Genomic DNA, 25,481 nt, shown 5'->3' on the forward strand with positions numbered 1-25,481 from the left:
TAAACGGTGAAATGTGACTTCCCTTCCACCTGTATTGTCCCAGCCAAACGCTGCACATTAATTAACCATTTTTTTCATGTTTGCTATCAACTTTTTTCTATTCAAACACTCAAAAAGGCCTGAAACAAAACAATGTGTTGACTTCTAACATGGTGGCCGCGGATGTATCCAGAGGTATGTGATGTTGTGGCAAAACAATTGACCTTGAACAATAGGGGCAAGGGTACATTTGAGTGGCAGATTGCAAGTGACTACTGCTGACTGCAACTGAATACAAAAAAACCCAACTTGTGTTTGGGGTTGCGCATGCAAATATTCCCTACAAGGTTTAGGGGGGAAATCTTAAAAAAATAAAAATGAAGAAACAATTAATCCAGAGGGGACCTGTGAGTGAGGAGGATATATCAAATGAATGTAGTAAATAGTTGTACAGAGAAAACTGCTGCCTCATAGTAGAGTAATCACTTCTTAAGAGACTGGCTGGGAACCAAAAGGTCTATTACTGTTTAGTCAGTTTAAACTATAATAATGATTAACGACCTCATGGTGGAAAAAGTTCAGCACTGCATACTAGATCCTGGGGAACCAAAAGTACGCTAATATCAGCATTGTTTTTTTCGGAAGAATTAGTATAATAGATAATTATTTTTGTCATTATATTACATGTGACATATGAGCATTATGTTGAGATGTGGATCAAAAGAACAAGGTTTCACAGATTTTCAGTTACATGAAGGAGGTGGGACGAGACGGAGATATATGGCTTTAGATCGATGCCACAATTACGTCAGCGTAATGTCAAATACCGCGTACAAAAATAGGTTTCGCGTACACATACTCCGGCAGCCAATCATATCGCAGCGGGGCGTGGCTTGCCTGACTTCCGTCGCACATCCACTCCTGTGCACGGTCTTTCATTCCCAAACAAAACATCCATCCATCCATCCATTATCTGTACCGCTTCTCCTCACAAGGGTCGCGGGGCGTGCTGGAGCCTATCCCAGCTATCTTTGGGCAATAGGCGGGGGACACCCTGAACTGGTTGCCAGCCAATCGCAGGGCACAGAGAGACAAACATCCGCACTCACAATCACACCTAGGGGCAATTTAGAGTATCCAATCAACTTACCACGCATGTTTTTTGGAATGTGGGAGGAAACCGGAGTGCCCGGAGAAAACCCACGCAGGCACGGGGAGAACATGCAAACTCCACACAGGGAGGCCGGAGCCGGGATCGAACCCACGACCTCTGAACTGTGAGGCGGACGTGCTAACCAGTCGACCACCGTGCCGCCCCAAACAAAACACCCTCAGCTAAATTATTCTCTCCGATTTAGTGCTGAACCCACTGCAGCCTCCACACAGGACGCTAATCAATACTTTAAAGAACTACGACATCAGTTATTGTGTCTTCGGGTCCGGATTAGCTTGTCTCGGCGCGCGTGGCCATTTCTTGGCCTATTTTATTTAACCTTATCTTAGTTTAGCTCGCTTGCCCCTAACAAAGAGAACCACTCCGCTCACAGTCAAATAGTGATCAAGAAGTGCGAATTTGTTGGGATCGTCGTGTGACAATGTATGCAAGAACGACACCAAAGTACAAGGAGGAACTTGGTGGAATAAAAGAAGAGAACGAGCAACATTTTCAACTGCTGGGCGAAGTTAGCATGCAGCCTCGTGTTGTGTTATACAGAGCAGGTTTGTACACTTCTTACTCTCATTTGCTTTGTAAAAACGACTTTCTATCGTTAAAAATATGTCACGCGTGTTTGTATTTCAATGTGCATGCAGCCTCGTGTTGTGTCATACAGAGCAAGTTTGTACACTTCTTACTCTCATTTGCTTTGTAAAAACGACTTTTTATCGTTAAAAATATGTCACGTGTGTTTGTATTTCAATGTAAACTTCATTCCCGTGTTGTGACCACGGCCAGATGAAGTTGTTGTGGGAAAATGCATTCAAGGTTTTTCCCCACCTTATTTTGACTTTATTTATTTGGTTGTGACAGGTGTTACGGTTCAACTAGCTTCCAGATTAACTGGCGCCCAATTCCAGAGAGAGAGCAAGCGCAATTTTTTTCATTATTATTTTTTTAACAAATACAGAACAAAGTACAACATAGTAATCAAGCATTCCAATTAACATCTTTGCATACATATACAATACAGTGATCCCTCATTCATCGCGGTTAATGGGGGTGGACAGAACCCGCCGCGATAAGTGAAACCTGCAAAGTAGAGTCGGATTTATGATTATGATGATTATTTTATATGATATTTATTGTACAGTTTTATTTTGGGGGATTTGTGCCTCTGTTACGCTGTTGCGAACCCGAACATGGTTCCCACACTTCTAAATAATTGTTAAATAATCAATTTAACTATAAAAATGCTAAATACCAAACTTGCAGGCTGTGATCAGAATTTAGCATCGACCGACCGTGGCTGCTGACGAGCACGACGGAACGTTCGCTAAAAACTACGTTAAAGTTGTAATTTTTAACATAAAATTGACTTACCTTAACTAAAATGCCATAGTGTAATTTATCCAATCCTGCACTTTAAAACACTTGTCGCCGTTGTGAAAAGTGAAAGTAAAAGCGGCCGCTTCTTCTTCCCTCATTCTTCTTCGCCTGCTTTTTCTTCTTCTTCTCCTCCTACTTCATTTCAAAAACGAAGAAGCATGGCCGCCGGAATCATGCATTAACTTTATCTTTGCACAACAACATCAATAAAGTCCTTTGGATAAAATGCAACGCGGGATTGTAGTTAACTAAGACAAAAATAACAAACACTTTCACACTTTATTTGGCGATGTCTTAAGTCGGCCGGGAGCAGGCTGCGCTGCGCTCACGAATTGTAAACACAGCAGTTGTACTGTGCTCTCTGATTTTTACAAAACTTTATTAGAGCAAACACGTCATTACAAATGTGGAGGAGAAAGTATCCGGCTTGACTCTGACTAAATCAACGGCACATTTGAATAGTGGACGAGACTAAGCGAGAGGCTGCAATGACGCACACAGAGTCAGCTCACGTACAGTACAGTGTGTGGAAAAATTCAATCCACTTGTGCTCTCGTTGGTCGATCTCGCACTGGGAACCAGTCACCGCCTTTTATGAGGGCCTGCGGGTATGTACAAAGTCTGAGTCAACTCATATCTTTGAAACAATGCGTCTTTCTGCAATATAGCTCCCGATATGGCTGTGTTGTTTCATTTTTAATTTATGAATGCTTCTGAAAAATCCGCAATGCACCGAGGGCGCGAGAGTTGAAGCGCGAATTAGCGAGGAGGATTACAATAAAATAAAAATAAAATAAATTCACCTTTCAAAACAGGGATCCGTGAGTTACTCTCTAAACATTTCTGTGTGTATGGTAATTATTGATTTACATTTATTATTTGTTAGATCAAGAGACTTAAAATAATTATCTACGTCAATCAAAAACAATAACGGGGTAGAATTTAGAAATTTACATTTATGGATGTGGAATTTTCCCAGCAAAACATATAAATTAACAATAGTACACTGCTTTTTTTCTTTAGATTCAAACAAATAATAATTTGTTTACTATTCAGCGTAATCTGCGTGTACGTAGTTTTACACAATATATAGTTCTCCAAATCTTTCCAAAATGTAGCACTTATGGGGCAATCAAAAAATAAATGAGCCTCACTTTCAGGTACAGCATTACAAAAAGAACACTTATTATCAATATCTGTAAAATGTGAAATATATACATTAGTTGGGTATATATTATGTAGAATTTTTAAATGTATTTCTCTAACTTTATTTGTAATGAGGAATTTAAAAGGAACAAGCCACGCTTAACTCCAGTTAATATTCCTAAATTGAGCATTCCAAAAAAAAATTCCACGAGACGTTATTTTCTTACTTTTATACAGAGATTCCCTGATATGTTTATTGATACATTTACTACTTAAAATGTCACTACCATTAATGTAGAGATGATTAATAATTTCAGGTTGCTCATTTTGTTTCTTATAACCTTTCATTAATTCTATTATCCTGCTTGAAATTGACTTTATGACAGAGTGAAATTCTTTAAATTTAACAGGGAATGCTTTTTCCGCTAAAAAGTCTGCATAACTAAGGAGTTGACCATCACAGTTAAATAAATCCTTCATGAAAATAATGTTTTTATCAATCCAGTTTTGCATATTCAGTGATTTGTTCCTTTTAAGAATACATTCATTGTTCCAAATAGGAATGGGAATTTCAACTAATTTGCCCGCCGACTAGTCTCAAATTTTCTTTGTCTATAAGCAAGAAAAATTGAAATTTAATACATATTGAATTCAAAGTTGAAAATGCAAATGTTTTGTGTATTTACAGAAGGGGCTATTTCAGCCTGAACATTCAGGACAGTTTGTTCATTTAAATTCTATATTTATATTTATTTCAATAAATGTTTTTGTATTATTTTTCACAAGCGCTTAATTTTTGAGAAGTTCAAGACAATACAATAATGCAGCTGTTACTGAAAGCATGCTACTGAACACCAATTGATTGGCTAACCTTGTTTTGCTTTAGAAAGAAAATATGACAAACAACGCTGCATTTTAAGGGCAAGCAAAGAAAGTCTATCTAATCTAAGCAATTTATGTAATCATATGGTACCTGATGTATCTGTATGTACAGTAGCTGCTGCTACGCATGATATAAGCTAAATATTAGCTAGATATGTGCATTTGTGTGTTGAACTTGTTGGCTCAATATTGCAATTAGACGTATTTAGCCGATTCTGACTTTGGGTCATGAGCCGCGTCTGCCGAATGAGCGGGCCGGGCCGGATTACCGACCCCGCGAAGGGCGACTGCTGCCACCGCGGTGTCCCAGCGGCCGCTGCAGCTGTGGAGATCTGTGGGAAGGGCCCGCCCAGAGTCGCCCCCTCGCCCCCGCTGCCCACGCTTGCCGGCCGGGACCAGGAGCTGAGCGCGACTGGGGGCGAGCTAACGTGCTATTGTTGCTACGCAGCTTGCGGCAGGAGGCCGAGGCTGCGCGCCACACATGTGGCTTTTCATCGCTCTGGGAGAGTGGTTGTAAGTGAGTTTATGCTTACAAAGCCTACAGATGACCTTTTTGTCATCTGCTGCATCAAAATACTGCCAAACGGTGACATTGTTTTTCGTGGGAGCTTCGACATCTCTTTTATTCCCCACGCTTAGTGTCCCCGCCCCCTATTATGTTTGCGTGTGGGCGGGGGAGAGAGGAGCAATTCTCTCTCTTGGTGCTTGGCTTGTTTACAGAGGCAGAAAGACGTGAGGAACAAGATGCGTGATAATGCAGCGTTTAACCGACTAGTAAAATACTAAACGTTTTATAAATCGTAGACGGTTAAACGATTAAACGACTAGTCGCGCACATCCCTAGTTCCAAATAATAGATTTATGTGGGGAAAAAATAAGGGAGTGACACATATTCCATGCTAACAAAGCTTGTTGAGGAAATGTTGACAATATAACAGGTATTTTCACAGCATTATAGTTGCAAGATAGTAAGAATTGAAGACCTCCTAAATTACTGAAAATATTATACGGGATAAAATACCATAAGGATCCTGGAGTTTTTATACATTTTTTTAACCATTTCAATTTAAATATATAGTTCAAGCCCATGAAGTCCAATAATTCAAATCCACCTTCGGCTTTCAGATGATTATGCTTATTTTTTCCATACAAACAATTAGCAAACAACTTATTAATGTCCTTACTTGTGGAATTACTAACATCAAGGGACAAACCTGGGTATACAAATCTTGAGACACCTTCAGCTTTAGTCAAAAGGACTCTTCCCAAAATTGATAAGTCTCTTTGAAGCCACAAGTTTAATATTGTTTTAGTTTTCAGTAGTTTGGGGGAGAAGTTAAGTATTTGGCGGTCCTTAACATTGCTACAGACATAAACACCAAGATACTGAACACACCTTTTAACTGGGATATCACATAAAGCTGGTACGTCAGTTTGGTATAAACAGATGATTTCATTTTGATTTTGATTTGTTCAATTTTAACCCAGATGCAGATCAGAAGTCATCGACTAGTGAAATTGCTTGTAGAATTTGCTGTTTGTCTCTAAGGAATAATGCTGTATCATCAGCTAGTTGGGTCAATCTAATTTCCCTAGCAAAAATAGACAAGCTTTTGATAATTGTACTATTCTTAATATATAACGAGAGTATTTCCACCACAATTCAAAACAAAAAAGGAGATATTGGGCAACTTTGGCGAACAGACCTCGAAACCGGAAATCTACTGATAGTGTTTAGATATAGCATGACACAACTATCAATACCTTTATAAAACATTTCAACAGTCGCTAGAAAATTTTGACCAAATTTTCACTTATGATTTCATCCAGACCTTTTTTAAATCTTTTAGCATATACCAATGAGAGAATTTTATAATCTGTGTTTAAAAGTGTAATAGGTCTCCAATTTTCAATCAGAAGATGATCTTTATCAGGTTTAGGTATTAAAGTTATGACACCTTGCTTCATATCGTGGACATTTCTTTCGTAACAAACCATTCTTTGAATAATGCCAATAGGTGATCTTCAATAATATCCCAAAAATGTACATAGAAATCCACTGATGATGTTTTTTCATTCGATGAATAGCCTCAGATATTTCTAATTTTGAAATTGGTTGTTCACAGCATAATTTAAAGTGTTCTGAGATAGTCGGCATAAATTATTTAACCAAATCAATGAATTTATCACAATCACTGGTACAAGAGTTTGATTTGTATAAAGAAGCATACAATTTTCCAACATTATTTGAAATAAATAATAATTTATTCTAAATAATTGGTGGTTATGTTATCCTTTATTTTAAGGGCTGAAATATTGTTATTATTGTAATATTGTTATTGTTATACATCTTTTAAAAGATGAGTTTCTGGAAATTTGAATGGTGCCCAACATGTTACAATACAATCATATCTGCAGACTGAGTGAGCATTTATGTTAGACAATCGTAGATCAAAGAACAAAATGGCGACTCACCATAACAACATCATAATTCGTCATAATTTGCACACGGAAATGTCCAACTCCATCAAACATGGTCCCATTACGTCGACAAGGGTCCAGTCAAAGTATTCTGGTAAAATAGTGAGTCCATGCCAAGATTTACATCCATAAAGCCACGTTATCTGCAGCTGCAAACGTTACCAATTTCCATCAAATATCACTATTTTTGATGCATTTGTGATTGTAACTTCACTTAGCATGAGCTCATTAGCCTGTACACATATCAAAACGAAAGCTGTAATCCTTGGCCTTTGGTTGACACCTCACTTTAGACAATCTGCAAGGGTTTTCCCTTCAAAGAGACCTACAGAAGCCAATGAACGGCCGTGCGTAAAAAAGTCACTCCCATTACATATCCTTCCGTAGCTTTGGCTAATCACAGAGGAACTGACTGTTGACTGACGCATTGGATAGCCTATAAAATTCTTCAAAAACCGATATGGGGTGTGTCATACAAATTGTCTTTGAATAAAAGAACCTCGTTGCGTAGACGCCTCCTTTTCGTGCTTCGTTCTCCTGCGCCCTGTGCGTAACAAGACTCTCTGCTATCGCAAAGCCTCCTTTGCAGTTTTTGTTTTTTTTGCTTGTAAACATGGCAAAACAACAGCAAAAAAAGAACTACACCATAGTAGCATAAAAAAAGCATAGCAGCCTTTTTTCCAAACAAATGGGTGCACAGGTCACCCAAATGGAACATTTGGGGTTCGCCTGTACCTTTCCTTAGGAAAACATGTATAAAATGCTCATTTTTTTATAGGGTTATTGTCAAATTTGAACTGGAACTTGGGGAGACCTCAAGCTTTGATCCTGCAGTGTTTTCAAGTGCTACTCAACATTCTAAATTCATTTTCAAGGCAGATTTTGTGAAAAGAAATTAGACGAACATAAGATTCACCTTTTTTTTTCTGTTAAATATGTCAAATATCCATAGTTCAGTGACAGGAGCACTTATATTCTGACTGTTTGGGAGAAAAATTCAAAATGTTATCTTCAAAAAGAGACCAAAATTATGCTGATACAACAAATGGTTCAAGAACAGCTACAAATTGACTTTGGGTGCACCTTTTTTTTAGCGTTTTTGGCAAAGTTGCCAAAAAGTTGCCCTCTGCTTAAGGGGTTAAATCCTAAACCAGTCAATAGACATTAGGAGTTTTTTTGTTTTTTTTTTATGGGCAAAAGCGTTCTATAAAATAAATGACCGATCTGAACTATGACTTATGTGATCCGTTGGACCATGAGTGAGTACCAAAGACAGTCTCCTGGTACTCATGTGAGTACCGCATGAAATAAAATATGTGCACCCCTGCACATGTAAGTATTTTTTAATACTAGGGGTGGGAATATATGGGTACCTCACGATTTGATCCGCTTCAGAAGCCCACGTTCCGATTGATTTCCGATTCAGAGGCCTACGATTCGATTCTGATTCCGAGGGATCACTACAATGGCTTACATTTTATAGTTCATCTAAAACACTGGTACCTTTTTTAAAACAATTGCAGAACTCATGGAAGAGCAAGGATTTATATTTCACACTTTGATTTGTGTCAACACAAATTTTAAAAAGTGCCAATCGTAGCATTTGTTGTAGCAAATGTCTGTAACTTCTCCTACAAGAAAAAATGTATAAAAACATATTTAAACTTAATCTGATTTAGCATAACCTGTATTTTAATACTTGAAAGTGCAATATGCATCATCTGATTGACATTACTGTGTAATTTAGCAATGAATGCCGCTTTTATTTGACCTAATGTAGCACGTGATTTTCTTTTAAATTATATTGCAACTTGCCCTGCGATTGGCTGGCAACCAGTTCTGGGTGTACCCTGCCTACTGCCCGAAGACAGCTGGGATAGGCTCCAGCACCCCCGCGAGCCTCGTGAGTAGGGGTGGGCGATATGGGCAAAAAAAAGTTATCTTGATATTTTTTCAAAAAACTCGATAACGATAATTTGACGATATCCCACAAAAAATATTTTAAATCTGCACTTGCTTCACATTGTGAATATGGGCCTGTGTTTGTGAACAACATCACTTTTAAATTGCTAAATACCGCTTCTGCAAAACATAATGATATTCTATGACAATATTTAACAATACAGAACAAAAAATTATGTATAGATTTACATTGATTTTTGAGAATATTTGTCATTTAACATATTTTCCGGACTTTAAGTCGTGTTTTTTTTCATAGTTTGGCCGGGGGTGCAACTTACACTCCGGAGCGACTTATGTGTGAAATTATTAACACATTATATCGTATCCCTTTCCTTTTCAAGGTCAGCAAACAATACACCAAACAACCACAGGAGGGAGTTCTAAGGCTGCATATAAACCTGCATTACATATTGACTTTACAACGGGCAGAATAATCTGTAGTGCAGAGCTGGGAAGACCTGTATATCACTTCACATAAAGCACATATGTCAAAGTCAAGGCACATGGGCCACATCCGGCCCGCGACAAGGTTTTCTACGGCCCCTGGGATGATATTTCTTTATTATTTGATCCGGCCCGCAGCAAGCCGGTGTGGGTAGCAGAAGTGATCAGGTCCTTCGTGCCTGCTGATGATGTCACGCCTATGATTGCCACCTCCTGGCTGTTGTTATAACGAACATTACCACTACTTTTGCGAGGATCGTCCTTCGGTCGTCTACATGCCGACTCAAGACTTCAAGTCACTTTGTGGCTTTCAGAATCGGATTGTGGTGAAAGGTTATTCGGAGTACAACATGCTTTACTAAGAAATACTTAATGTTAGAAATCTCACATTTTATTATTAGTAATTATTGGCATTTGATATTTTCATTGAGTATCGATGAAGTACTGAGATGTCCCACACTGTGTGCAGGCGTTGAACGCTCCTTGAGCGCTAAGTGTCGATAGCGAGAAATGTGGTTTCTTTTCTTTCTCCTCCTTCAACACAGCTAACTAGTAGTTTGTTCGTGCCAGCAAACGCAGTAGTTGTAGATTTCCCGTGTTTCACCACGTTTGTTGTTGTGTCTAAATGTTAAAAGGTGAGTTTAATCATTTAGGTTCGTGTCAGGTAACTGCTGTACATAATAGCCTAGATATGTTCTCGCGAGTGATGTCACGTTGATGAACACTAGTTAGTTATTTTGGCTTACTATTACTATTACGATTACTATTCTAGCGATGAAACATGTGGATGTAAATTGTTACTGTATGTATTGTTTGGCCGTTTAATTGCTTAATACAGTGAATTGTAATGTTTAGGCATATTGTTAACTAATGGATATGCATTGGATGATGTTGCTAGGTTATTCTTTGTCTGTGTTGTTATAGACCACAATAAATAGACGTGTCAAGTGTAATATGGGCCTGTGTTTTCTGACAGGAGCACCCACATCCATACCTTGCCACTCTAAAATAGTCAGCTGGAGACATCATACCAATCATATGATCCTCTCCGCTTTAATTCACATTATGTACAGTTCATACAATCTTGCAGCCCGAGCCAACCAGAAAATTGTTTCCAGTTTGGCAGGAGAAACGCAAACGTTCCACTGATCTTGTTTCATAAGACGGGCAGCGGCTTCTTCTCGGGTCGTAAGCGGAAGTGACGTACGAGCTGCCTCGCAAAAGTAGCACGAATGTACTTTATTTTATTTTTTATTTAGTAACTGAACGTATAAGCACAACAGCCAGGGGGGTGACAAACATAGAGGCAAAGAAATATATTACAGAAATATAAAGCGTGACGTCATCAGCAGGCGCGAAGGACCCGATCCAATCTGGACATTTTAAACAATTTCAATGAACATTCTATCAGTCCGGCCATCGGCTTCTCGCAAAATTTTTTATTTGGCCCTCTGTCCATTTGACTTTGACACCCCTGACATAAAGGAACATAAAGGTTAATCCTTAACGCTATTAAAATGTATGGATAATTTAAACAGTTAAATCCTAATATTTTGTTAAATAAGTCATTAAAATAGTATGATAAAAAGGCAATTTGACTATCAATACATCTACTTGCCGTGCCTGTGGTCTTACACACACACATACGGTTCGTAGACAACAAAGAGATAATTACGACCGAATACATAAATACTTTTGGAGACATGGAAACATTCTACATGGTCGACGATAAATAAAAGACTTATTTAATCGACCTACGACTGTTTTGGTGAGCTTAAAGTTATCTTACCTTGTAGTGTTGTCCACATTAATTTAGAGAATTTACACTGGCTGAAGCAGGTAGTATAGACCATTGATTCCGGTCAGAGAATCAGGAGGAGACACGGAATAAACGCACCAAGGCTGAACTAAACTTTGGTTCCCCCCAGTCTTTCTGACATACCTGTTGTAAATTCCTCATCAGTGCTTCGTTTATACAGGCATTGGTTTACTGTTTAACTTGTGTGTTTTACACCAGACAGGCTTTCGGGCAGCCAATGGGTCCTTTCTTTACGTTGATTTATGTCGGGCAAATTGTTTGACAGCTAAGGGGTCCTAAAGAGAGACGTTTGGAGTCTGTTAGCCGTTAGCGACTAGCGGCAGATGCGTGCCGCCTTCGTGGTCGTGTACGCGCCGGGATTGAGCGAGTTGTTGAGCTCTGTGGAATGGATTGGAGTGCTACTGAAGCCACGTTGTTCCCTATCACTGCGTCCGGTCACGCTCTTTGATTCGAGTGACTGTTTGGATGAGGCGCTCCGGTGAATCCCCCCAAATTCACATACAGTCCTAACTTTCTTGTAATTCTATGTGTGTGACTGTAAGCTAAATGTTACCATCGTAGCTCAGTGAAAATGTGTACTAAGCGCACAATTTTATAATTTTGATTTATATTGACACATTTATCAGCGTAACGCGACGTTACAGCCTGTTGTTGTCTCTATTTTTATTTTAAATTGTTCGTTATTTAAATTTAAAATGACATGTCTCTTCTTGGTGTTGGATTTGATCAAATTTCCTTAAAAATGCGACTTATACTCCATAGCAACTTATATATGTTTTTTTCTACTTGATTAGAATTTTATGGCTGGAGCGACTTGTACTCCGGATTGATTTATAGTCCGGAAAATACGGTAAATATCTGTGCTGTTATTCCATAATGATGTGACATTTTGGGCTTCAGTACTGGTCTACCACTGCCAACTACTGGAGGGATCAGAATGAAAAAAGGTGTTAACTACAACAATCAGAATGAGAAAAAATTTATTTATGTGACGTGTGACGAAGTGTCACCCAGCGAGAGACCATTCTCATACGTTGGCCACCGTATTCAGAATAAAGTTGAATAATAAAGCTGCAGTTTACCGAAAAGTTCATTTTCTCACCCATTCATCGCTGTGATATGTAGACTTGTGACTTTATTCATGTTTGGGTGTACAGTGATCCCTCGCTTTGTTGCGCTTCAACTCAGTGCATTGCGGATTTTTCAGAAGCATTCATAATTTAAAAATGAAACAACACAGCCATATCCGGAGCTATATTGCAGAAAGACGCATTGTTTCAAAGATATAAGTTGACTCGGAGGCTTTGTACATACCCGCAGGCACTCATAAAAGGCGATGACTGGTCCCCAGCGTGAGATCAACCAACGAGAGGACAAGTGGATTTACTTTTTCCACACACTGACTCGGTGCGCGTCATCGCAGCCTCTCGTTTGTTGGTTCAACTCGGCAACTGTTTTCTGAGTGTGTGCGTGTTTAAGCTTTTGTTTAGCGTGCTTGCGCGGTCGACAAGTAATCCATATGGCTTGTGGGGCAACAGAATTGCTCTTCACGGTGACCGTTGTGGCACATCTAACAATGTTATTCCCACCGACGTTGGGCTTGTCCTTTGGCGAATGATTATCACTTCGTCCTCTGCCGTCCATGCACACTGGCTTTCAGCATTTCCTCATACTTTGCGGCTGTCGGCTGACTCGAGATGTTATGCTCAAGAGGCAGTATTAATATTCGATAATGTAAAATTACACATCGTGAAAGCAAGATTAACGATGATATTGATGACGATATATATCACCCACATCTACTCATGAGGATAAAGCGGTTTGGATAATGGATGGATGGATGATATTGCAATTGATCGGTGAGCTTTATTTCACATGTAGTTTATGTTAGGATGTGATATTGTGCAGTACAGCAGAGGGTAGTGTTGAACATTGAGTGAAAAAGGATGGTTGGCGTGAACCAGAGAGCAAGAATCTCCCTGGACGGAGAAAAAAAAGAAGAGACTGGAGAAAGGAAAAAGGGATGCAGTGCTGTAGCGATGGCTGGTAGAAGTACTGTGTATTCCTCTGTTAAGAGCAATAAAAGATCGAGCTCGTTCCACACCTCACTGTGAGTGGTGTAACACTAACATTGAGCCCTGAGAAATTGCCATCAAACAGAACAGCTTTATTATTCAAAATATAAACCAACAGCTTATTTTGGAACAATAAATAACAGACTTTTAATTGCGAAGCTTTGAAGGTGGTATGCATATTCTAGGTTTTTGTGTGAGAAAAGAAGTGATCTGCATGCTCTGGTGTTATTGTACTATGTGACGGGAATTTTATATCGTGGATGTACAGTGTCACTGTCTTCATCATGCCACAATAGCTACTTCCTTCCACAACCGATTAAGGGAGCAAATCTGATGCAATGTACTCTGCAATGGATTTGGTATTTTTCTTGGTCTTTCGGAGTTTGGTAGAAGATTGCTAGAGCACCTGGCAGAGTCAGTTAGTCGTTTACCGCCTTTCGCCGCACTCAACTCTGGGTGGTAGCGTGTCATGTTTGTTGGGTTCGCGAAATATTTTTATCCTCGTCTCACACTTCATAAAGAAACGAAACGTCTCCAAACCGATGCTTTTAACGAGGATTCCGCCTCTCGTGTGAGGTTTTGCTTGTTCCGCCATCTTGTCACGTAAGCCTCGGCACAGACTTCTGACGTACTAATGCATGTAATGTAATCCCTTGCACGTTTTTAGTTTTTTTTTAAATTTATACTTTAAACATCGATTCAATACCTCTGAATCGATGCTGAATCTTTGTAATAAAAGGAACGATGCGTCTTAAAAATGATTATCGTTCCCACCCCTACTAAATAAAGTTTTTTCATACAAGTTAATGATATAATAACTAGGGATGCTCCGCTCGATCGGGCACCGATCATGATCGGCCGATTTTCGTGAAAAATTACATGATCGGAATATTTGATCAAAGTCTTTTATTGATAATCAAAACATTCGATCACCTGCAGCTCGTGCTTCGCAGCCTACAGCCGTGTTGCGTCCCTACACTCTGCTCGCTGCGGAAGCGCGCCTGCTACATTCACACCTACTGCGGTGGGAGCGTTTCTGGCGGCACGTTTCAATTTTGGAGTCAATGTAGTTTGCGCGGTTGCGTGCGGGGCGGTGCGAATGTTGCGTTTGCAGCTGTGGGATGCGGAGTGAAGCACCGAAAATATGCCCAGTTGCCCCATTCGTCGCGTATTAAACAAGTCAACTTTTTTGCCATTGCGCCTCGCGGCAGCCAATCTGCATTGGGCATACTACGTTTTACACACAGAGCCAGAGGTCAAAGGTCCCCTGTACACTGCGGTGTGTCCCACAGAGCCACTCTTAAAAACTGTAAGGAAAACATTTTTTTTAAAAGCCGCCGAGTGAACAGGACACTGTTTGGCTGTGTGTGACGTAGTATGCCCGATGCTGATTGGCTGCGGCGAAACGAAATGGCAAAAAAGTTGATTTGTTTAATACGTGACGACATCCCACCGCTCCAAAAGCATTCCTCGCGCCGCCCTGCACACAACCGCGCCTGCCCACGCAAGCTACATTGACTCCAATTGAAACGCGCCGCCAGACACGCTCCCATCGCAGTTGGTATGAACATAGCATTGTCTGCTGTGTATGTGGAGTTTGCGTATTGTAATACTGTATATGCCATGAAAAGGTACCTCGCGCGGGGAGCATGGCCAAAATTTTCAACACCACCAACTTAATCCGACATTTGAAGAACAAGCAATTGGGAGACTGTGGTGAGTTTACGAGGCTCACTGCAATGAATAAAGTCAAGGCGGGCTCAGCGCAGTATAAGTGGCATTATTGCCCCATGCAGGGAGACGCATTGTAGGTCACTTGTGGGCAACAGACCCACTTGATCATTTTATAATTCACAAAAAGATTAACAGTGACTTTTTTTCTCATTGACACTTGCACAAGATAGTTTGTCTATGCACAAGTTCCTGAGTCGTTTCAATTTAGGAACTGAATAGTTTATTCAAGTGAAGCCTACATGTGACTATTTTTTCTACTTTAATTAGATTCTGAACAATGCAATGTTTAGGTGGCATGTTATTATTTGACTTTTTGCATAATTAAGTCTTTTGAGACTGCTGATTATTTTGATCTGTTAAAAACTGTGTTACTTAAAGCTGGCAAATTTCAGTTTTTCAGTTATCTTTGTGACTGAGTAATTGTTGAATTGTGCCAGCAACGGTTTTGTGTTTCTTCATGCTTTTGAAATCTATATAGATTTTTGTCAAAAGTACGGCAATAATATGGCAGGATTTCTTTCAGATAATATTGCATAATAGCAGTCACCATAAATAAATTAAAAAATATGCAGATATTCCATGTGATCAATATCGGTATCGGCTGATCTCACTCATGAATGATCAGTATCGGTATCATAAAACCTGATCGGAACATCCCTAATAGTGACAATGTTTTTGTAATTGATTGCTCATGCTTAATCGAAAATATGCATTTACCAATTAATTTCAGCACTAATAATATTGAGTTGCGTTTGCCTTTTATATGGGGTATCATAATGGTACTTTTGACATTCCAAAATGTATTATTTGTTATATTATACTGTACATTTGTAAATAGTTAACAAGAACCCTGTCATTTACACAGGACCAGCTAAGGCAGCAGTTGTTGGAGAGACTTCTAAAAACTGCAGTCAGCCTTAAATCAGCAGCCATTGAATTTAGATTTTGTTGAGTTCCTGACTCGTCATGAGCCAATTCTGTTTGATTCATTCTCTGGACCGATAGGCAATTTATCAGAGATCACAGAAGCCTTGAGAGACCTTTATCATGTTGTGCAGAGAGAAATCAGAGCAACCTTTATGTCTACAGTGGAACAATAGACAGAAGTTGGATCTGGGCTTGGTCATCCTAGAATTGTAGTGGAGAGGGAAAAACTACTATATTTGTTGAATACACATCTTCCAGTTTCCTGCATTGCAAAATGCCTTGGTGTCCCTAGAAGAACAATTTTCAGGAGGATGCAATAATTTGTCCTGTCTGTAAGAGGACAGTACACCACAATGACTGATGAAGAGCTTGGTGGTGTAGAATGATGGCGTCCATGCACCATGTTGGAGCTGCAGGCATCTTCACGCGGATATACGAGCTCGGATGCGTTAGGCGAAGAAGTTATTCCGTGGGCGTTAGCAATGAAATTCACCCCCCTAAAATAATCTGTAGTGAGTTATGATCTTTTTTGTGATGACTAAAGCCGCAAATTGGGACGTCCGCTTTTGGGGCGTGTTTTTTTCTTTCTTTCTCCATCTCAGGCTGTCTACGTCATCACAGGGAGGCAACTATTGTTATCCGTGTTGTTCCTTGTTTTGGTTTAACACGTTCTGTTACCTAGTGTCTGAAACTGATTAATTGCCACTAAAATTCATTTGCACATTCCTACTCTTGTCTTTATCAAACTGTGAAAATATAAACTTGGGTGGCACAATATTTAGTTCGTATTAACATCAAATGTGAGCTCCTATGAGGAAAAACCACTATCACCTCCACAATATCAAAAATATTGTGCTGATTTTTTTTTTTTTTTAATTACGGGTTAGAGTGGACAATACCAGGAATGTGCATATGAATTTTAGTGACAATTGATCATAGTTTTCGGACATTTAGTGATGCAAAGACTTTATTATTTTCCCATAGGCGGCCAAGCAGCCATGGCTGTTGGCTCCCACTAACTCCCGCGGCTAGTCGAGGCAGGATTAGCTTTCGATTGCTAACAGTCAAAGTTAGCAGAAGGAGATCTTCCTACCCTCGATACATTAGGGTTCGTGTCTTGGACGAGCTGCCCGCTTATGCACTCGAGTAGGAGTTAGCTCCACGCAGCCACCGGCCAACCACTAGCTGATGTTCTGCCAGATCCGCTCGGCATCACCGGTGTCGCGTGTGATCGCTAATAAGTGGCCGACTCGAGAAAATGGATAGAGGTATAAACTTTGAAAAGACATGGGGGCACTGTTTCATGGAGATCCGCTGTCTAGGCAGCCAAGAAGCTCCGTGTCCACCTTCAGCCGTGTTTGCCATGGCTGGTCACTCAGCCAGGAGCACCGTGTTTGCTATAGACTAGTTCTTGTTGCGGCGAACGCTTTAATTCTGTCCAGCCAGAGATACAGCGGCGTCGCCGTGCGAGTGGGCCGGCCTTTGTGTGTCAATAAATACACCGGGGCTTGGTGCCGCGCAGTGGTGGACCTCGGAGAATAAGTAAGTCAAGCTAACAATTTAAATGTAATCTATAACAATGAATCTATGAGCAATTCAGCTAACGAAAAAGCTTCTCGGAACGCAATTTGTTGGAGTATTTTGGTCACAACGTATGTGACATGAAGTGCACCTCGGGTGCTCATTTCTTGCTCTTTTTAGTCAGACATGGAAAGGCTAATCATTTTGTGATGTTTTCAGAGGTTTAAGTGGCCCTAAGAACTGATGTATTGGGGCCGATTGATCACCGCTATTTTGACAATATTAGCGACGTTATTTACAACGACTTTGAATGACAAAACATAATCGGTCCCTTGCGTACTAGGGATGGGAATTTTCGACTAATTTGCCCGCCGACTAATCCAAAATTTTACTTGCGACTAGTCGACTATAAGCAAGAAAACTTGAAATTTAATACATATAATTCAAAGTTTAAACGGCAAATGTTTTGTGTATTTACAGTAGGGGCTATTTCAGCCCAAACATTAAGGACAGTTTGTTAATTTAAATTCTATTTATGTAACAACAACTGACTGAATAAAAGAGAAATGATTTGCAAGCTAACAGCCAATCAGAGTGACCAAATGTCACGACTGGAGACGCCGATTCAACAAACGTAAACGCCCCCAAGACGCTTACAGACGGGTTACGACATTATGATGGTGGCCACTCTACTAATCAGACGGTGCTTAAAGATGCAACAACGCTTAACTACCTCCGACGTCGGTTTGATGTATCAAGAGCACGGAGTAGCTTGCTGCTTTTTTGAAGCAAAACAAGTTTGCATGTTCTAAGAAAAAAAACAAGTTAAAACATCGTACGTCCTACGATGTGACTATCGCGCATGAGCACATCGCAATCGCGATGTTCAAAAGACACATTGTTCAGGCCTAATCAGAATATGCATGTGACTGTGTCGTGAGCCCGTGGAGGATGTTCCGGAATTCTTTAGAGTCATAATGGCGGATGCCGTTGATCGCAGTTGCTCTGAAATGAGTAACAGCAGTAATATCGACAACGCGCTTGTGGACTTCGAACCAGTGGAACCAATCGAACGGTTAAATATATGTTTGTAGACAATGACAATATCGACGTCTTTGTAACAGAATAGAGGATGATAATTACCACTTAATTTTTTAAAATTAAAAATAGTGCTTCTCTTGCACTGACAATTTATTTTGATGTCTTCGATTGAAACAGTAAAGATTAATAGACTCAGGTCTGTGTGAAAGCCACCTGTCTAGGGTCTCAAATTCTTTTTGAATGAGGTTTCTATCTGCTACAGGGGCTGAGATATTGCTTATTTTGTAGGTGCTGAATTTCTGGGAAAACTTCAGGTTTTCAAGCGTACTTCCAAAGACAACCTCAGGTTTTGGGGAGCTTTTGAGGCAGGGGCTTTAGGCCTTAATGGGTTAAAAACATTTTAATTATTTAACTGTTGATGACTATGTAAATTATGCTGAGTGCCATTTGTATAGACCTGGGTTCTACAGCTGTGGTTCTCAAGGGCCCCTTTCCAGCATGTTTTAGATGTTTCACACCTCCAACACGCCTGAGTCAAATGATCAGCAAGCTCAGCAGAATCCTGATAATGATCCTGATCATTTGAATCAGGTGTGTTGAAGGAAGGAACATCTTAAATCCGCGGAATATTGGGCCTTGAGGATCGGAGTTGGTGACCCCTGGCATAGAATATTTGTAAAAATCTGAGTAAAACAGCTTTTGCATAATAATTTGGAATGCATTGTATATAGCTCATGTTTTACAAGAGAGCAGCAGAAATTTTAAATTCATATCACGTCGCAGGGAGTCCATAGATCAAATCGCTCCATTGTACAGGTTTGAGTTGCCAGCCTTTTATTCTTTTTTTTGTTTCCGATGGTCCGGTCCAAGTCGGGATCGGGCGGACACAAGTCAAGGTGGTACCACCAATAATACACAACATCAAAGTCCCCATCTGAGATTTGACTCAACCAAACCAAATGTGTGTTTGTCTTTTTGTGTCCTGCAGACGTCAGTGAAAAATATCTTCTTCCTGATCAAAAGGAGCTAGACTTCACTCTCATCAAAAAGGAGGAGGAGGAGGACATCCACAAGACACCAATGCCCTGTGGCCCTTTAAAAGGTGAAGATCAAGACAAGGCTGAGCGTGAGGAGGACAGAGGGGCGGAGCCTTCAAGCAGCATCTCAAATCATCACGTGACAACAGGGAGTGACTACTGGGGACCATCACACGCACATGGTGATAGTGATGATGATGATGATGATGATGATGATGATGATGATGATGATGAACAACAAGCTAAAGGTGATAGGACATGTCCCACTGACAACAAATGCTGGCAATGGTCTCAGTGTGGGAAAACATTAAGTTCAAAGTGGTCTTTAAAAGTGCACACAAGAACACACAGAAAAAAAAAAAATTCCTGCTCAGTTTGTCGCAAATGCTTTACTCAAAAGTCAACTTTAATAATACACAGGAGAACACACAGTGGAGAAAAACCTTTTTCCTGCACAGTTTGCAGCAAAAGCTTCACTCAAATATCAAATTTAATAATACACAGGAGAACTCACAGTGGAGAAAAACCTTTTTCCTGCACAGTTTGTGGCAAAAGCTTCGCGATAAAATCAAATTTAATAAAGCACACAAGAACACACACTGGAGATAAACCTTTTTCCTGCACAGTTTGTGACAAAAGCTTCTCTCAAAAGTCAAATTTAATAACACACACAAGACGACACAGTGGAGAAAAACCTTTTTCCTGCTCAGTTTGTGGTAAAAGCTTCGCTCATAAGTCAACTTTAACACAACACACAAGAATACACAGTGGAGAAAAACCCTTTTCCTGCTCAGTTTGTGACAAAAGCTTCTTTCAAAACTCAAGTTATAAAAAACACACAAGAACACACAGTGGAGAAAAACCTTTTTCCTGCACAGTTTGTGGCAAAAGCTTTGCTCCAAAATCAAGTTTAATAAGACACACAAGAATACACAGTGAAAAAAAAAACTTTTCTTGCTCAGTTTGTGGCAAAAGCTTCGCTCAAAAATCTAATTTGTTAACACACACAAGAACACACAGTGGAGAAAAACCCTTTTCCTGCTCAGTTTGTGGCAAAAGCTTCGCTCAAAAATCTAATTTATTATCACACACAAGAACACACGGTGGAGAAAAACCCTTTTCCTGCTCATTTTGTGGCAAATGCTTCGCTCGAAAGTCAAACTATACAAAACACACAAGAACACACACTGGAGAAAAACCTTTTTCCTGTTCAATTTGTGGCAAAAGCTTCTCTCACAAATCAGTTTTAATAAAGCACACAAGAACACACTGTGGAGAAAAAACGTTTTCCTGCACGGATTGTGGCAAAAGCTTCTCTCGAAAGTCACATTTAACAGAACACAAGAACACACACTGGGAAGAAACCATTCAGTTGCAGTGTTTGTGCTAAAAGATTCTCCACAAAAAAAGCATGCTAAGAAACACTAGTGTGCTGGTGAGAATAGTAGCGACCTTGAAGCTGAAAAAAAACAAAAAAAAAACTGAAGGAGCTGACTCCTGGTGCTAATCTGTAAAAGTGTGAATGATTTTGAAAAGACCTTTTAAACACCCAAAGCCAATTTTATCAGTGACATAAGAAGCATTGTGTCTGAGTGATGGTGACGTTATTTTTGAAGTATTTATGTCCAACATGTAAATGAAATCAGATGTCAATCGTCTTTACCTGTAACAACATTTGTGAACATTATGCTGTTTGGTTGTTTTTAATTGTACATAACTGAAAAGGAGTGAGAAGAAACTGGGCTTCTGAAATCCCAGCTCTTTTCCACAGTCATCAAATAAAATCACATGTTCCACTTGCTCAGCTGACCTTCATTACACTGTGAAAATGTGAAAAGAACAACAGAACTAGAAGGTGAAGAAGAACAAGAAAGAGAAAAGCAAGTAGTCCCAGTTAGTGACTAGTCATTTAACTGTCTACGATTTATTAAACGTTTAGTATTTTACTAGTCGGTTAAACGTTGCATTAAGAACCCTCACGCCTCTGCCTCTGTCAACAAGCTGAGCACCAAGAGAGAAAATTGCTCCCCCCACCCCGCCCGCACACACACAGTAGGGGGGGGGGACACTAAGTTTGGGGAAGAAAAGTAAATTCTGTCGAAGCTACCACGAAAAACAACAACACCGTTTGGCAGTATTTAGATGCAGCAGATGACAACAAGGTCGTCTGTAGGGTTTGTAAGGATAAACTCGCTTACAACCACTCTCCCGGAACGACGAGTAACCACATCCAAAGTAAATCTCGATGTGAATCTGCAGGTCGATGGCGGCGGGGCCAGGCAGACGAGCATGAGAGCGTTTGTTCCAGCCAGGCGCTGCGATGCTCACCGCACAGCAAAGATTACCCAACTAATTTGGAAAATGACGCGATATGCGGCCACTTTCTTTTGTTGAGGGCAGACGGTTCGAAAAAGTAATGCTGTATATCGAGTCTGAGTACGTGGTGCCAAGTAGCAAAACAATAACGCCCCGACTCGAGAGTAGCCATAACCAAATGAAAGAGGGGATACTACGAGTGTTTGAGCAGGTCAGCTATGTTGCCAATGCCTTAACTACAGACAGATGGACGTCCACAGCCACTGAATCTTACATGACTATGACGTGTATAACGTATGTGGACGAAGGACATCTCCGCAGCTGTGTTCTTCATGCGCCTTGGAGGAAAGACACAGCTGAAAACTTGGCTGCTCTCCTGCGGAGTGTGATGGGTACGTAGGCACTAGAAAATAAAGCCGTCGCCTGTGTGCTTGATAATGCGCCTAACATATCAATCAATCAATCAATCACATTTTATTTATATAGCACTTTTCATACATAAAAATGCAACTCAAAGTGCTGAAAAACATTCAAAGCAAAACATTAAAAGAAATATATAATAAAAAATAAATAGATAATTAAAAAAAAAAAAAGAAATTCCTTCATGCCCTCCCTCCCAACAAACCCAAGACAGATATCCATTAGTACATCAGCAATCATTCACACACACACCCACACACAAGTGCACAACCTGATAAAATCTGTCAAAAAGACATGACAAGGCACAGAGAAACCATATGAGGAAAGGGTACCCAAGGGGAGCTCTCCGTGTCGAGGGGAATGACAGCCCACGGCCACAGGGGCGCCACCACCATAGAGACCCCAGCCCGGATTAGACAGGTGGACCCCACACAAAGTGTAGAGGCCGCCGGCCACCCAGACCCAAGGAGTCCCTGCAATGACAGCCCCCACGGGAAGGGCAGCCACCCCTCCCTCAAAGCGGAGGCCCCCCCATGAGGAAACACTGGAGCTAAAAGCTGACAACGGCAGAGAGCAACAAAACTAAAAGACAGAACAGTAGTATAGTCTAAGAACTAAAATCAGTGAGATAAGATAAAAAATAATCTTCAATCAAAAGAAAAGATAAATTATTTAAAAGTTGTTAAAAGCCAAACTAAAAAAGTGTGTCTTGAGCTTCCTCTTCAAAATATCAACAGTCTCTGCAGACCTGACGTCCTCTGGCAGGCTATTCCAAAGGTGAGGACCAAAATGGCTGAATGCAGCCTCGCCATGCATTTTGGTCCTCACCCTAGGAATAATTAAAAGGGCGGTGCGAGAGGACCTCAGAATCTGCGAGGTTTGGTATGATAAAAGCAAATCAGATAAATAAAATGGCCCAAGACCATTAACACATTTATAAACTAATAAAAGTACCTTAAAATCGATCCTGAAACACACGGGGAGCCAATGCAGCAATTTCAAAACTGGTGTAATGTACTCCCGCCCTCTGGATCTCATCGGCACCCAAGCGGCTGAATTCTGCAGTAGTTGCAATGGTGAAATACTATTTTTCGGGAGGCCAGAGAGCAGGGCATTACAGTAATCTAAACGACAAGAAATAAAAGCATGCATCAGCACTTCCGTGTTAGCCTGAGAGAGAAACGGGCGGACTCTGGCGATATTTTAAGGTGATAAAAACCAATCTTGGTTACATTTTTAATATGAGGAATAAAACTGACCTCAGAGTCAAAAATGACGCCAAGGTTCTTCACACAATGTGAGGGATTAAAAATTTGTAGTTTTGGTAAAAGCTTCTCTCTCTGACCTTCGGGACGGATAACTAAAACCTCAGTTTTGTCCTGATTGAGCAGTAGGAAATTATCTGCCATCCATGACTTGATATCTAAAATGCAATTTAAAAGGGTATCAATGGGTCCTGTGTCATCAGGAGACAGGGCAATATACAGCTGCGTGTCATCAGCATAGCTGTGAAAGCTGATGCCGTGTCCCCTGATGACATCCCCAAGGGGAAACATATAAAGATTAAAAAGTAGGGGGCCTAAAATCGAACCTTGGGGAACCCCACGTTTAATTTCATGAGTTTTGGAGGAACAAGTAGCCATACTTACAAAGAAATATCGGTCTGTGAGATAGGAATAAAACCAGTTAAAAACAGTACTGGAAATGCCCACTAGATTTTTAAGTCTATTTAATCAAATTTGGTGATCTACTATATCAAAAGCAGCGCTTAGATATCTAATATAGAGTCTGATATGGCGAATTAGACTGCTGGACTGGGAGTCGGTACCTTTACTCATTACATTATTCATAATAAATGCCAAACATTGCATTGGCAAATGTATCACAAATGTATTTCTCTTTCAATTGTTCACTTTTATTCAGTCAGTTGTTGTTACATCAATAGAATTATATTTAAATTAACAAAATGTCCTTAATGTTTGGGGTGAAATAGCCCCTACTGTAAATGCACAAAACATTTGCATTTTAAACTTTAAATTCAATATGTATTAAATTTCAAGTTTTCTTGCTTATAGACTATTCATTCATTCATTCATTATCCATACCGCTTATCCTCACAAGGGTCGCGGGCGTGCTGGAGCCTATCCCAGCTGTCTTTGGGCAGTAGGCGGGGGACACCCTGAACTGGTTGCCAGCCAATCGCAGGGCACACAGAGACAAACATCCGCACTCACAATCACACCTAGGGGCAATTTAGAATGTCCAATCAACTTACCATGCATGTTTTTGGAATGTGGGAGGAAACTGGAGTACCCGGAGGAAACCCACGCAGGCACGGGGAGAACATGCAAACTCCACACAGGGAGGCTGGAGCCGGGATCGAACCCACGACCTCTGAACTGTGAAGCGGACTAGCTATCCAGTCGATCACCGTGCCGCCGCTTATAGACTAGTCGCAAATAAAATTTGAGACTAGTCGGCGGGCAAATTAGTCGAAATTCCCATTCCTAGTCCCAGTATCTCTCAATGTTTTTTGAACCTCAGCGCTGGTTGGCTCCTGGAGAATCGCTGTGTCGCCACTAGTGTTTTTCCGATACCACTTTTCAGCCCTGATACCGATTCCGCTACCTGGCTGTGCAGTATCGGCTGATGCCGATACTGCACCGATACCTCACCGTTTGAAATAAATCCAAAATAAGCTAATTTTTTTGTAATTCTAAAGAATTGCACTCACATGGATGTAATTATTCATATTTAAATCATCACTTGCGAAGTATCTGTAATAACATATACACACAAAATGTTGAATAAACAGCGTTTTTTATGGACCTGTGCCGTCTGCCCGACGGGAGTAGCACAAACAGGGAATGGCCCGGGTGGTAGGAGTTCTTCAAGATGGCCGTGGCTCTCCTGAGGCAGTAAGAGCTGTGAAGGTCTTCTAATGTCGGCAGCGGGCACCCAATGACCTTCTCAGCCATTTTGGTGACCCTCTGGAGTTCCTTCCTGCTGGCAAACCATGTGCACAGACAGTAGGTGAGGATGCGCTCCATGGTGGAGCGGTAAAAAGACACAAGCAGTCTATGGCTGATGTTGTTCTTCCTCAGGATTCTCAGGAAGTGGAGTCTTTTTTTGTTCTTTCTTGGCCACCTGTA

At 40.5% G+C, this 25,481-nt stretch overlaps 1 protein-coding gene and 1 long non-coding RNA gene across 2 annotated transcripts in view; one reads left to right on the forward strand and one right to left on the reverse strand.

Annotated features, from left to right (window-relative positions):
- The first annotated feature begins 1,217 nt into the window (after nt 1-1,217).
- Nucleotides 1,218-21,394, forward strand: LOC147138066 (uncharacterized). The gene is made up of 2 exons (XM_086046871.1): nt 1,218-1,698; nt 19,545-21,394. The coding sequence occupies exons 1-2, from the start codon at nt 1,575-1,577 to the stop codon at nt 20,981-20,983; spliced, it is 1,563 nt and encodes a 520-aa protein (XP_085902997.1). The 5' UTR covers nt 1,218-1,574; the 3' UTR covers nt 20,984-21,394.
- Nucleotides 21,395-24,394: 3,000 nt separating this feature from the next.
- The window catches only part of LOC147138067 (uncharacterized), a 7,231-nt gene continuing 6,144 nt past the window's right edge, over nt 24,395-25,481 (reverse strand). The window contains exon 3 of the long non-coding RNA XR_015088930.1: nt 24,395-25,335. This is a non-coding gene — a long non-coding RNA (uncharacterized LOC147138067). The remainder of the gene's footprint in view (nt 25,336-25,481) is intronic.

The sequence above is a fragment of the Filicampus tigris genome, chromosome 12, assembly GCF_054856515.1.
Source record: "Filicampus tigris isolate MCC_2025a chromosome 12, RoL_Ftig_1.0, whole genome shotgun sequence".
NCBI classification, from domain to species: Eukaryota; Metazoa; Chordata; class Actinopteri; order Syngnathiformes; family Syngnathidae; genus Filicampus; species Filicampus tigris.

Bases quoted from the DNA above. Each gene is read 5' to 3' on its own strand.
- LOC147138066 (XM_086046871.1), top strand. From the start codon at position 1,575: ATGTATGCAAGAACGACACCAAAGTACAAGGAGGAACTTGGTGGAATA. The intron at 1,699-19,544 runs GTTTGTACACTT...TGTGTCCTGCAG, and splicing joins TGTTGTGTTATACAGAGCAG to ACGTCAGTGAAAAATATCTT.